Here is a 13,406-nt window from a genome sequence, read left to right as displayed (position 1 = left end):
ACTACTTGTACAAAAAGTATTTGTTTTTTTTCACTTTCTTAATTGTGTTGATCTGGATCTGTGGATAAAAACAACTCATGTTGCACTTTCAGGACAAATTCCTCCTTAAAGAGCAGAAACTGTTCCTCAGTTTCCACAGTTTAGGCTGAGACTACCCTGCACAGCATGGAATTATTCAGTGCATCTGTAGATTAGTGCATTTACAAATCTAATTATATCCTCTCACTCTTTAATTATTGCCTTCGTACCTCGCCACATGCCACTACAATTTCATGTGGTCCTGAGTTCCCAAAAACCACTGGCATTTTCCGCTTTCCCTCCTCCATATGCAAGCCTGTCAGACTGCGGAGAGGGGAGCAGGTTCGTACAAATGAAAGAAAGGGAGAGAAAAAAAAAAAGGGTAGTTCTAGAGTAGCAGCAAAGTTTGTGTGTGCTGCTGCTAGGTTACTGCTCTCATCCACCTTATTACCGAACGCGACTGCACACTGTCAGTGTAGGCAAATACGTAAGAGCTCTTTTCTTTTCTCCCATTAGAGGTAATTTGCTGCCATTTTCTCCTGCGATTTAAGGGAAAAAAGTTATTTTGCAGGGTTGAAAATTGAGTGACAGAAGTTTCTGTGAGACGTCTTTCCTTTGTGCTAACGTCTGCTGTATCAGTCTGCATATAAGGCAAAATCATCGTAGACAATGAAACCCTTATATAGACTGGCCCATTAACAGTCTTTTTTCATTCCCTTTTCTTCCGTCAGAGATTTTGATTCATTAAATGAAGAAGACCATGCTGCAAACCTCCAGCTGGCTTTCGACATCAGTGAGCGGGAGCTCGGGATCTGCTCGTTCACGTCTGTGAAGGAGCTGAGTGCTGGCGAGGAGCTGGATAAGACCCGGATGATCACATACCTGTCCAAGTTCTACGAGCTCTTCCGTGGAACACCTCTACCTGCATCAGGTACTTGATTTGACTCTACTCTACTTTAAAACTATCTTTTGTCCTAATTTCTAACCTCAGACAACAACTTACCTTCCTCTGACATTCAGCTAAGTGAATAAGTAAGTCTTTAAGGCTGTATTTTTATTGGAACCTTCCTCTTCACAAATGTAGCAGCCCCCTTTTTTTCCCCACACCATTCATATGTCTCTCCTAGTCTATAGGAGCATAATGCATTTATATTATCTGACATTTATGGCTGCGTGTGGTGGGAAATGTGGAAACTCTAAAACAGAATCATGTGTTATACTGCAGGGTCCAGAGCAGTAGATGAAAACAATGAAGAATATCCATCTAAAGAAGTCAGAAGTAAAAATAATGTCTTCAATATGGCAGTTCCTAGGAAACGGGTTCCAAAGGTAACTCCACACTTCCTGCCTACCGTTTCCAGTTCAAGTTTGATTTATTTTATATACATTCAGTGTTTTATTGGTTTGAAACTCCTCCTCTTGAACCTGATGGATGCTCAGTCTTACATTATTTTCCTCGTGTTTTGTTTTCAGGATGAAAAGAGGTCAGACGGTACAGACCCCACTTACAAAAGGAGGCGAAAGTTCTGTTATTTCGAGGAGGTTTGTTCATAAAAATACTTTTAATTTGAAAAGTTACCGATGTGAAGGACTTGATATTTTTACAAAGATCTGTTTCTGTCTCTGTTTAGGCCACCAATCTGTCCAGTAATGGCTCCTCAGTGCGAGAGGGGCAGGAACCTAAGGAAAATAAAGTGCGCTCCATTTCTACTCAGCTGCTCGCCAAATTTGAGAACAAACCCAGCCACGCAGTCCGCAGAACACAGGTAAAGACCAACATCTTGAAACCTTTCCTTTGCTACACAACTCTTCTGTCATCTGTTTTCAATCTTTTCAGCTTTTTCTATGTCTGTGCCTTTTTATAAACTCTCTTCCAACATTTTCTGCAACATCTCAGTTTGATTGTGAGACGTCTTCCTCACTGCAAACTCTCGACCTGACTGAGAGTCTGCGCCTAAAACTCAGGCCTGTGGTCCCACCCAAACCTTCTTTTGAGATACAGGTAGCTCAGACAGGAGACAACATCTAAATCACCCAAACTGTACAAACTGTAATGTTTCTAGGCTATTTCTGTCCCAACAACCATATACATAGTACTTGAAAACACTCCCACTGAAAAAACACACATTTTCTATCACATAGCATATATGTATATAGAGAATACCTCAAATACATGCAACTCCCATGTGTAAAGCTCATATATAATTGACCTAAAGTAGGAGTTTGGATATTTAACAGACCAAACTGGTGGTTTTACATTCTTTACGTGCTGCTGCAGTTATCACCAGAAACAAATGTGAGTTTTTTAATTGCTGGGCTCACATCTTACATCCCACACAGGGTTTTTTGTATAGCATGAACCAGGACTGTCAATTGGAAACTTATACAATATACGCTTATGTAATCTTTCCCCAATAATCTTACCAAACCAGACAAAGAGCCCTTCCTCATATTGCTGAAGTCAAAGCATTGTATTCATTAGATAAGCATTTTGTGAAGTCATACCCACAAGTCAAACAAAAGGCAAACACGAGTGTCAGGAAGCATACAGACGATATGAATTACATTCAAATGTGGCTGTCGGCTGTTCAGGTCTCAGATTTCACACTGACCCTTCAGTTTCTTCTTCTGCCCCAAGAAGAAAATGTCAAAACGCTTCCTGCTCGCAACTGCATTACCATGTGATGGTTACGTAACTTTGGTAAATCATAAAGCAGCCAGAGAATCCACTGTAATGGATCACCTATGCAAGTTGATATTCATGCTGCACTGGCATGACTAACACCTGCCAGGAGGCTAAGAAATCCATCTAAAATCTTGCACTATTGTTTGAAAATAGCTGGCAGCATATTAAAGTACGTGTAATTTATTGTTAATGGACGGAAACATATAAAACCACCCGATTGTTCTTTTTAAATGATCTACAGCAACTACAAACTACAACTAAACACACCACTGCTCACGGGTTCACTGCTGTGTATGATCCCTTTCAGTTTGAATTTAGTGTCAGAAAAGCTGCAGAGCAGTTAGTCCGCCTGCCACCAAAGACTCTGCCCGAACCTCAGCTCCAGCCCCAGCATCCATTTTCCACAGTGAAGCTCAGACACGTTGATCAAACACACGCTGAAATGAAGGCCCAGCCTCCGCCTGAGAGTGCAGACCCCTCTGCTTCTTCTGCTTCTTCTTCTTCCTGCCACTCAGCCATCCATTTCATGTCAAGACTCCTCCAGCGCCTCAGGGAGGTGGATGAACACGTCTCTGAGGTGAACACTATCTCCTCCGTCGTATCTGCTTTCTCTTGTTTTCTTCTCTGTCGTCTTGCTAAAACGTCATGATTGCACGTTCTGATCTCCGAAAAGTCCCCTGAGTGAATGTTGATTATATATTATGGCCTGATTATACATTTAGGCTTGTGTAATGTGCAGTCAGATGGTGAAGTCAGCCCCTAATTATCCAGCCGGACAGAAATGGAAAGAGCAAGCCTACAGAGCTGGCACAAGCTGAGGCAGACACACAGTCGGATTATTGGCCAGTCTGAGTCCGTGTGGAGCCGGTCGGCCAGGGCTGCAGGCGCAAGATTACATCTGCATAGAAGATATTTTGATTATTCAGATTTGCCAAAAGCCTGCCTGAATGCACTGGCTCAGATCAGCACGCCAAAACCGCTCACCTTATCAAGTCATTTAGTGTAGAACTCAGGTTTGTTGTTGAGAAATGGTCGTGTGTGTCGTTTCATATGCAGTTTCTCTTCTTTTTAAAATACAGGATAGAGACAACAAAGAGTGAAGATGGGTTGTTTTACTGTTGTTAGTCGGTTGGTCCAATTTCCTGTGTGACAGATTTAATCACCATGTGTGGTTACAGAGGGTGCTATTGCTCAGTAAATGTTCCATAGTGTTGCTTTAACACACATGAGATACTGTACTGACAATACTGACGCTTTGACTGAAATAGGTGAGCTATTCCTTTAAGTTGCTGCAATTTGCACCATTTTAATTTAATGATAATTCTTGATTAATTTAAAGATGGCTTCCTTCAGCCTCAAGGCCTCAACTCTTCACTATGTGATTTAACAACGCAGATATTTTCCGGCCGACGCGATGTTGTTGATGTTTCTGTGCGCCGACTGTGTGGCTGTTTCAGTTTTCTTTTCTCCTTTTTAGTATGAGTAACCACATCAAGTGGGGTGTAATATTAATGTAATAAGGCAGCCTTCGCTCCACACAATGACGTTATTGTTCCGCTCCCGGCAATACACGCTTACCTGTCAAATCCTGCTTCTTATTGTGGCAGCAGAACAGAAAGGCCTTTCATCATTTAACTGGCTAGAGCTTATTAAGTGGATATTAGAGAGCTCCACATTAGCTGGTGGGAGAATGTGTCTCACTGTGGTGAGGAGGCGAGGTTGATGGTTCTTCCTTTGTTCCTCTGTGCTCCGTGTCTTCCTGCAGAAAAAAGCTCAGACACAACAGACTAGAGAGTTTCACACAAAGAGTATAAAGGACAAAGCCATGCATCTTAGTGGGTTGTTCTCAGGAGACGGTTCTGCTGAACTCAAGGTGACTATCATCGAGCTTGACCTGTGACCCCACCCTCGCCGTGTGTTTTCCACCTGCCACTCGCAGCCCTCACAGTGCGTTTGTGTGTTGCATGCAGCCATTTTTTTGTGGTCATTATTTTGTGTGTTGTAAAACCATTTTTAATTTGGAGCCTTTTTTCTTTTTTTCTGTTATTTTATTTAACTTTAACTACCCACGCTGTTGTCATAAAGAATTTAAAAGCTCTTGGCAGTGAACATCAAAAATCATCATTCATTATAATCCAGGGTTTTGTCAAATTGTTTCGACATTATTATAACATTATTCTCTGGCTATAGGATTGTTTCAATCACATAAATGTTGTGATAAAGGACAGTCCTGACGGTCTTTAATGTTTTAGCCTATTTTTTGTCACCAGCCAGGACTAAATGTGATCATTTTTATTATACAAAATGTATTGGTTGCCTAAAAGCAAGAGGGTTCTTGGTTCGAATCCCGGTTCGGCCGGGGTCTTTCTGTGTGGTTTGCATGTTCTTCCGATGTCTGCTTGGGGGTTTGGGCATTTTAGCTCAAAATTCACACAGTTGACTCAAATCATCTTAATTATAATTCATGCACAAGAATCGTGCTTCACATGAGAGCTATTCTCTTGACTGATGTTTGTGCCCCTCATGTTTTTAATTAGCAGCAGTTGTCAGAGCTGGAGTGTGTGTTCTTGTGGTGGCACTTGATGGGTTTCACTGTTCCACCCATCCAAACAGCCTGCGCCAACTCAGCAGCCAGATGTTACAGCAGGACTTACACCAGTTTCATATAAAGGAACAACTCCCAGTGCATAATTATCTTGGTACATGATTATGATCCATGTTTGGATCAAATTTCATTCCTGAAGTGCAACTGAGAATCTACTTAGAACAAGGAACTTGGTGATTATCCCCTTTCTATAATTATGTAACTTACTTTGGAGTGAATGTTAGTGACGAGTCTGAGGCTTTAAAGTAGTAGTGTGTAAAGGCTTCAGAAAATGATGGCAGATACAGAATGTCATACAGCTCACCCTCACCTAAGTCATTCACAATATGAAAAGAACCTCATGAGCATGTCTGTGTGTGCTCCATCTCACACTGCCACTGTCCCTGCATGTAAATACCCACCTGTGTTTCTGAGCATGACAGCACCTCCAAGAGTCACTAACAGAGTTTAGAATTCTAAGGAAAAAGTAATGTCACCTATTTCATTCTCAGGTTCAATGCTGCAGTAATAGAAGAATGATATGATAATAAACTAATAACCTCAAAGGAAAATAAGATAATAAAAGCAAATTTAAGTAAAACAATGAGACAATCTAAAGATAGAAAAAGCTAAATATATAGAAGGACCTAATCAATCCTATTAGATATTTATTGAGGGTTTCTTATAAACAAAGGCCTTCAGTGAAACAAGCGGCAAAAATAAACCATCAACAGTTAAAATCCATTACTATCTGACAGCTGTTTCAGTGATCTGAGGTTTACATTATAAATATAAAGTTTATCTGTTTACATCTGTTCGCAGAGCTGCTCCGTTCGACGGTCGTTCCCCCAGTCGGGTGACAGGTGTCACTCATGCGAGCGGCGTGTTTACATGGTGGAGCGGGTCTGTGCCGAGGGGCTGTACTTCCACAGGGAGTGTTTTCGCTGTTCCACCTGCAGCTCAGCTCTGCGACAGGGAGCGCACGCCTTCGACTCTGAGCAGGGTTGGTATCTTCATATATAGATTAAAAATATGAAGATCAGCATCAAGGTGGTTTCGCTGACTTTGTCCTGACATGTGCTGTGATCTTACAGGGAAATTGTACTGCAAACTCCATTTTGATCAACGCAACACCGGGACAAATCTACGCAGGAGTTTCTCTCTCCGTTCTGTGAGTACCTTGTATTCTGCCGATTTAAGAAGCATTTATTATAAAAATCTAACTTGCCTTTCCATCATCCTCTGTCTTAGAATCCTAGTGGAGTTGGAGTTCAGGAGCGACGTGCCGCTGAAGGAGAGAGCTCTCAGCCCAGCAGCACAGCAGACCTGCCGAGTCCACCTGCAGCAGGTACCTTCAGCTCGTTCATTAGGAAACGGCTGAGCTGGCCCCTGAGTGTGACTCGCACGGTGTGTAACGCCCCCTGGTATCTGTCCCGCTGTGCGCATAGCACGGCACAGGCCCTCGCCGGCCACCTGAGGGCCAACGCCCAGGACTATACATTCCTCTATGAGCTACTGAGCATGAGCTTGCCCCTGCTGTTTGTTTTACAAGAGGTACTGCTGCAGATGCACACAGAGGCCTTGCCTTACGGGCCAAACTCTTTACAGCCTCTACTGCTGTGGCTGCAGGAGCACGTAGGCACCAGCTTCATCTAGACACCCAGCGGAGCCCAGCTGAGGCTGAGCTGCACCTTAGCTGAAGTGTTCTCGTCTTGCTGTCATTTATAGCCGGACACAAGCACCTTTTTAATGTTTACTTGGCCGTTATGATGATACTATTGTTTTATTTACTCCCGGTGCGTTGGATGAACTTTGGCATCTGCCGAAGAAGAGACAACTTTTTGCAGTTTACTACCGGAGGCTGGTGCAGTGTGTCACGTAGCTGGAAGCAGAGAAATGTTTGCAGTGTTTAGATGTGCACTGGTTTAATATAAATGATCTTCTTTAGATTATTAATAATCAAAATGCAAGTAAAAATTAAACAGGCCCAGTCCGTGCCTTAAAGACTTGAGACTGCTGAAATGTCTGATCGTCATTGCTGTAGAATCTAACCTTTTACAAACTGCCTTGAGAAACAGGCTCCTGCAGTGAAAGTTTCTGAACTCGGTTTACGACTGACTGACTGACTTGATGCACTTTATGTTGGGGAACTGCCTTGTGGACGGAGCAGGAAACGCTCACAGTGGATAAAAGCCTGGTCTCATGTTAACGCAGTCAGGTTTTCCTTTGACTACACATATGTGCTGCTGCCATATGTTTTCTTTTAATACAGTATATATGCAACACGATTTTTTTACCACTTTGTTTACTTTAATGAACTGTTTGTGTTGATTTTTTTCTTTTTTTAATGGAAGACTCTAAAAAAAACCTCACAAACACATTTGAAACTGGGGACTGAGTATTTGGTTCTACTTTGCTGCCATCTACTGTTGACTGAGAAAATGAGGCATGAGGGCAAAATGACCCCCGCACCGTGTAACGAGACAAATGTTATCTTTTAAATAACAGATTTATGAATTGCTTTCAGATTTACTGTAGACAGTAGAAGATGGTGAGCCTGCTGTGATGTGTTTGAATGTGCTTGCCACGCTTGCCATACTTTTTAAAGCAAGTTGTTGGAAGATCAACTGCAAACCTCTGACTGGAAGCCACCCAGTAGCTTCCTATGCATACACACTATTTCATGTCTAACGATGCTTGTGAAGCACTTTAGAGTTGCAGAGTGTGTGTTTAACTTAAATAACCATTTGAACATGATATTTGCAGAAACATCAGGCATTTGTTGTGTTTACAGCATGATGTGTTGGATATGCAATACGTTGCTTGTGGTTTGTTATCTGCTACCTAGTGTTCCGTGTTGATTTGACTGAATCTGCAGGAAAACTGAGATACATGATTCTTTGCAGTACAGGTGGAGAACTTCAGTGTTTTGAAATACCAAAGAACTGTGTTTATACACACTAGACGTGTTTACGTGGACACCAGTGTTCTGTTAGTAACCAGATTAAGACATTAGTCTGAATAAGACAACGCTCTGTAAACAACATTAAACAGGAATAGGCAATGATTTAATTAAGACGTGCAGTATTCCAACCTTGCGTAAACATGTAATGTCTTATTGGCGTTCTCACAGTATTTTGCGACATCAACATTCGTCAGTTAACATCTACTTGACGACACGTGCCCTGGGTTTGAGTGTTGTAGGACGTAATGGCATGAGTCACAATCCGATTCTCTGCTGTGTTACTTGTAAACAGGAATATAAAAGGAATATTCTATTCACGACTCATGTAAACATTGTAATTGAAATAATTGATGTCTTATTCAGAATAAGGTCAATAGTCAGATTCTTGGTGTCCGTGTAAAGATAGTCACTGACTGGATTTATAATAGTTCCACCTCTGTTCAACAAGACGACAGTAACATGTACAATGGTGCCAACGTGCAAATGTCTTCATTGTGAATGTCAGTTTTTTGGTTTTGTTTTCATAAACTTTTTTCTACTTTGTGCATTGTGTTGGTTTTATTTACGTCTCTGTATGTTCTCTGTGTTTTAGATTAAGTAGCCGTGACACAACTGGAGGGGTTAGGACAAATGACAGTTCGAAGGTGATCACCTGCATGGTCACATGAGTTGTGTGTCGTAATTGTGATGACGAGAATGAACTGACCCCAAGTATCTGATGTGACGTAACATCTAGCCCCCAAATTAATGTGACATTGAGGTTTGGCTGAACTAAACTGATTTAACAGCTTAGCTGCTGAGCTGTTATGGGAATGAACTAGTACTAACGTAGCTTGATTGAATCCTCTTGATTTTTGTTTGAACAATTAATTAATGAACAATGAAATGGAATTAAATAACAGTTTTATGGGACTGAAGTGAAAGTTTTCCTCTCAAAACATCAGCTTTATTCTAAATCGGCCCAAGAGATATGTGGTTGACAGTTTCTGTAACTTCTAAGCATTTTATTCAACAAAGCAATCTTCACAAGGTCTGTTCATTCTCACTAGATGGATGTAATAGAATATAGAAGATGATATTACAGATATTTGGATGTTGAAATGTCAATTTTTCTCAGCACTTCCAGTATGAACTTAAAGAAAGTCTTAAATTTCCACAGCAACTACTTCCGTCGGGTTCCCATAAATGAGACTTCCTGACTGTCTCAGGATTCTCTCAATCGATCGATAAAAAGAAAACAACAGACGCCACATTTCTTTTATGAGATATTGTTGAACAACTCAAAGGTTTGTCAATAATACGTTCACCTAAACTTTAAAACAAAAGCGCACCACTAAGGAGCTCTTGAAGACCTTTAAAACCTCAGCTCACTCCAGTGGAGCTGAGATTCAGGATCCAGTCCCATTTGCCTGATTATCTGACAACAGATGGCAAACCCAGAAGTTCAGTACGGCACAGTGAAGGGACGCGCTCGCTGTGTCCTCACTGACCTCTGTAACTTTACATTTTCAGTTCATGACAGGACTTGCTGAATAAAACACATTAGTGGCATTTCTCTGCCGCCTCTTCACCAAGTTAAAATGAAGAAGTACATCTACATTGTGTTAGAGACTGTTCAGGAATGCATTTAGAGGACTGAACCTCCACTTACCTTAAAAAAAAATAATCATGTTACATGTTTCAAAATCGTCCTTGGCTCCACAGCACCAGACGATTCCCTGTTAAAACGTTTAGGACTGAACATACCGACGGTTAATTACGCTTCAAAAATTCACATTCACATTCCCACTGTACTGCACCTTCACTCAACTCAACCAAATATTTCTACAGAAAGTTTTACATCTACTTCTACTACTGATGCAATCATAATTATATAAAGTATTATTATATATAATATGAATAAATAATGTTTACCACAGACTTTGTATATACATGGACAACATAATGGCTCCCCAAAATTGACTGACTCTTGATTGGTGGAGTTTGTGTATCGGCTGGATCTCGCTCCCATGGCGTCCGTGGGGCACGTTGGCAGTGTTCGTATTCTGGATATTTGGACTTCATTCCTGGATACAGTCTATAAGTTTTACCAGTAGATTAACTGTATTTAGAACAGAGTCATGCAAATCGATTAATTCCCTCCAACCTCATATTGTCCAACAGGGGACAGGGACACATGATGGATATTTTGATTCATTTTCACCTTAAAAATTTATTGTGACCTTAAATCTACCTCTCTAGACAATACTTCATGTTTTTCTGCATCTAAACGCATATTTTATTAGAAAAAATGTCACTAACACAAAGATCCTTCACAACTTTAATATTTAATATTAATGACAATGCTAAGTTTGTATATAAAAACTATGGAGAGCAGTGGAGAGAGAGTATATGTCCACAGAAATATTCAGGTTTCTTTAATGATGTCTGTTTTTCACTCAGAAGCTGCCACACAAGAGGAAGCACTTCATCTACTCTGGACTGAAAATAACTGTTAATACTGAGTCGTGTTAATGATGTGATCACACAGGATATTTAGAATTAAGATGTTTTTTAAATCAATAAATGTATGTTGTGACTGTCTTCTCTGTTTATCACACACGAAAGACTACGAATGAGAAAAAACATTTTGTTGTTTTGTTGACGAAGGCAACTGAATACAAACTAAAACTTTATTTGAAAAATAAAAATAGATAGAGAGATAGACAGATCTCTATCTTTCAGTGTGGGCTCATCCCATATTGATGTATTACAAACCATAGAAAGCAGCAGATCTGAATGTAGCATAAACTGTTTAAATCTGAGTGTTTGTTTCACTGTGACTAACAAGTGATGTTCCCGGGTGAAAGTGTGAGGGAAAACACCACTACCAATTCATTCCAGCAGGTGGCGCTGTGAATATATCCCAGTTTAGTCATGAAGGCAGGAGTGTGTATAAGCTACTTTATGCCTGAATATCTGTGTGTGTGTGTGTGTGTGTGTGTGTTATTTTATCTGCAGCAGTTCCCTGAATTCACTCTCCCCATTGAAATCTCTGGTATTTTAAATTCATGTCAGAAACTTCATTCAAATCGACAAATACCGGACACAAAATGTCTTTATCCTTTAATTGAACTTGTCCCAGAAAGAACAGACTTTGAAGCTCTGTGATTGGACGTCTCTAAATAAAATACAGCTTGAGAGTCATGGTTGAATTCTCTGCTTCAGTTTATTTGAAAGAACTAAAGAATGAAAGAAGAGATTGTGTCATACAGAGTTATGGCTAATGAAGACCCACATGTTCTCTCAGGCGTTTTACCTTTTTATGATTTATTTTATTATATGTTATTTTATTGTGTTTCATTCTTGTGTTTCACTTTGCTTGAATTTGCTGCACAGCACTTTGGTGAAGTCTGGTTGTTTTAAATGTGCTTTATAAATAAGCTTAACTCGACTTGACTACAGTTCATTGTGCTCCGTACTATTATATACTGTAGTTTATATTGTTGGAATGTTGTTACCGAGGCTGAATTCACAATGTGTCCACCTGAAACCTCACAGAAACCCAGGAGCTGTTTCCATCAAGGGGAGGAGGCGTCCTCAGCTCACACACCAACACAATAAGATGATAAGAAAAACCAAATCACCTTAATGTTGGGATTTCTGTGTTAAATACAGATTTTTCCTTTGACTCTTTATTTCAGAAGGGAGGCAGCCGCTTTGTTTAGTAGTTTACCAAATGTCGCACTTTTCCTGTGTCTATGAAAGTCAGCTGACACACACACACACAGACACACACACACACACACACACATGGTCAGCTGACTCTTCAGAGGTGACCACTGTTACGTGGCTTCTCATACAGAAGTGTTTGTTAAATTCAGTTAAAGCTGGAGAACCAGGAGTCTGACAAAGAATTATAAAGTCTGGTACTTTTTCTCAAAGATATATTCACACAGGGATTAAGCTCTTCAGCAGCAGGTAAATCTCTGAATTTCAGAAGTTCGACATCTGGTGATGGAGTAGGTGTCTGCAAAGAGGAGCGGGGGGGGGGGCTCAGGAAGTGTCCTAGAAAGAAAGGTTGTTTTCCCACAGTGGACGAGTATCAGTGGAGAGAGGGAGCAGACAGGAAGCAAAGCCAGCTGGGAATTTAAATCCTGACGAATCTCATCTGCTGTTCATCAGCCATCAGTCACACACACACACACACATATAATCACACACAATCAAACACACACACACACACACACAATCACACACAAACACACAATCACACACAAACACCCACGTGTGACTACTCTTAGGCCTTGAACGTTAAAGGTAATAAAGAATCCTTCCATACATCATTTTTTGAGAGAGGATTTAAACACAAAGCTTGTGCTGTGACTTATTTCAGAAATTCCGACAAAATGTCACCAGTCATGACATCAGAATATTTTCCAAGAAAAGAATTATAGTAATTAATAATTGGATTGGTTTTTCCACAGTGATGCACAGAGTTGTCTTAAAACACAGCCAGGCAGAAGCACAAGTCCCTGCACGTTGTTGTTGTTGTTGTTGTTGTTGTTGTTGTGTGTGTGTGTGTGTGTGCAATTTGTTTACTGACCCCTGGTAACTTTTTCATCTCTTTTTATCATTATTAAATTACCTTTTTCCTTACATGCAGAAAGAGCAGGACAGAAAACAAGTTGTCCAGTAGCAATGATTGGCATTCAAGCAACAGAGCAATCAGAGCCTGAAATTGCATTGAAATTACAGAAGCTGTGAAAGTTGATGATAAAAAAAGATAAATAGAAAAGCTGGGACGAGATGAATCTAAAAATATAATGTCATTATTTTAGCGCTTTCACACAAATCACCCTTTTAAACAGCCGAACACAAATCTCAGAGGAGGAGACAGGGCTGACACAGTAAATAATCTATAATCTACATGAATATTTACATTTCCTCTGAGGAGGAAATGATCCTCTTTACAACTGCACGTAGAAAACACAGCTGCCATTCAGCAGATTTCTTCCATTCCTACAATAGCCTGCAAGGAGTCCGTCCATCCATCCATTATCTATACAGCTTATCTTTTAATGGGCATGGGAGGAGCTGGAGCCAATCCCAGCTGACATTGGGTGAGATGTGGGGTACATCAGCGTATCAGAGGGCCAACACAACAATTAAGA

At 40.6% G+C, this 13,406-nt stretch overlaps 1 protein-coding gene across 5 annotated transcripts in view; it reads left to right on the top strand.

Moving 5' to 3' along the window:
* mical2a (microtubule associated monooxygenase, calponin and LIM domain containing 2a) overlaps positions 1 to 11,686 on the top strand; it is a 30,417-nt gene extending 18,731 nt beyond the window's left edge. The window contains exons 13-24 of one of the 5 annotated variants that reach the window (XM_035154912.2): positions 750 to 949; positions 1,244 to 1,347; positions 1,492 to 1,560; positions 1,650 to 1,784; positions 1,916 to 2,020; positions 3,012 to 3,281; positions 4,470 to 4,577; positions 6,111 to 6,291; positions 6,383 to 6,459; positions 6,540 to 6,636; positions 8,846 to 8,897; positions 10,699 to 11,686. In XM_035154912.2, coding sequence (XP_035010803.1) covers positions 750 to 949; positions 1,244 to 1,347; positions 1,492 to 1,560; positions 1,650 to 1,784; positions 1,916 to 2,020; positions 3,012 to 3,281; positions 4,470 to 4,577; positions 6,111 to 6,291; positions 6,383 to 6,459; positions 6,540 to 6,636; positions 8,846 to 8,850 — 1,351 coding nt within the window. In that variant the 3' untranslated portion in view covers positions 8,851 to 8,897; positions 10,699 to 11,686. Of the gene's footprint in view, positions 1 to 749; positions 950 to 1,243; positions 1,348 to 1,491; positions 1,561 to 1,649; positions 1,785 to 1,915; positions 2,021 to 3,011; positions 3,282 to 4,469; positions 4,578 to 6,110; positions 6,292 to 6,382; positions 6,460 to 6,539; positions 8,799 to 8,845; positions 8,898 to 10,695 lie in introns of those variants that run through there. The other 4 variants (XM_035154905.2, XM_035154896.2, XM_035154919.2 and 1 more) reach the window with 4 other exon arrangements.
* The last annotated feature ends 1,720 nt before the right edge of the window (positions 11,687 to 13,406 follow it).

The sequence above is a fragment of the Hippoglossus stenolepis genome, chromosome 1, assembly GCF_022539355.2.
Source record: "Hippoglossus stenolepis isolate QCI-W04-F060 chromosome 1, HSTE1.2, whole genome shotgun sequence".
NCBI classification, from domain to species: domain Eukaryota; kingdom Metazoa; phylum Chordata; class Actinopteri; order Pleuronectiformes; family Pleuronectidae; genus Hippoglossus; species Hippoglossus stenolepis.
The sequence above is the reverse complement of the archived record's forward strand: the minus strand, read 5'-3'. Positions and strand labels throughout refer to the sequence as shown.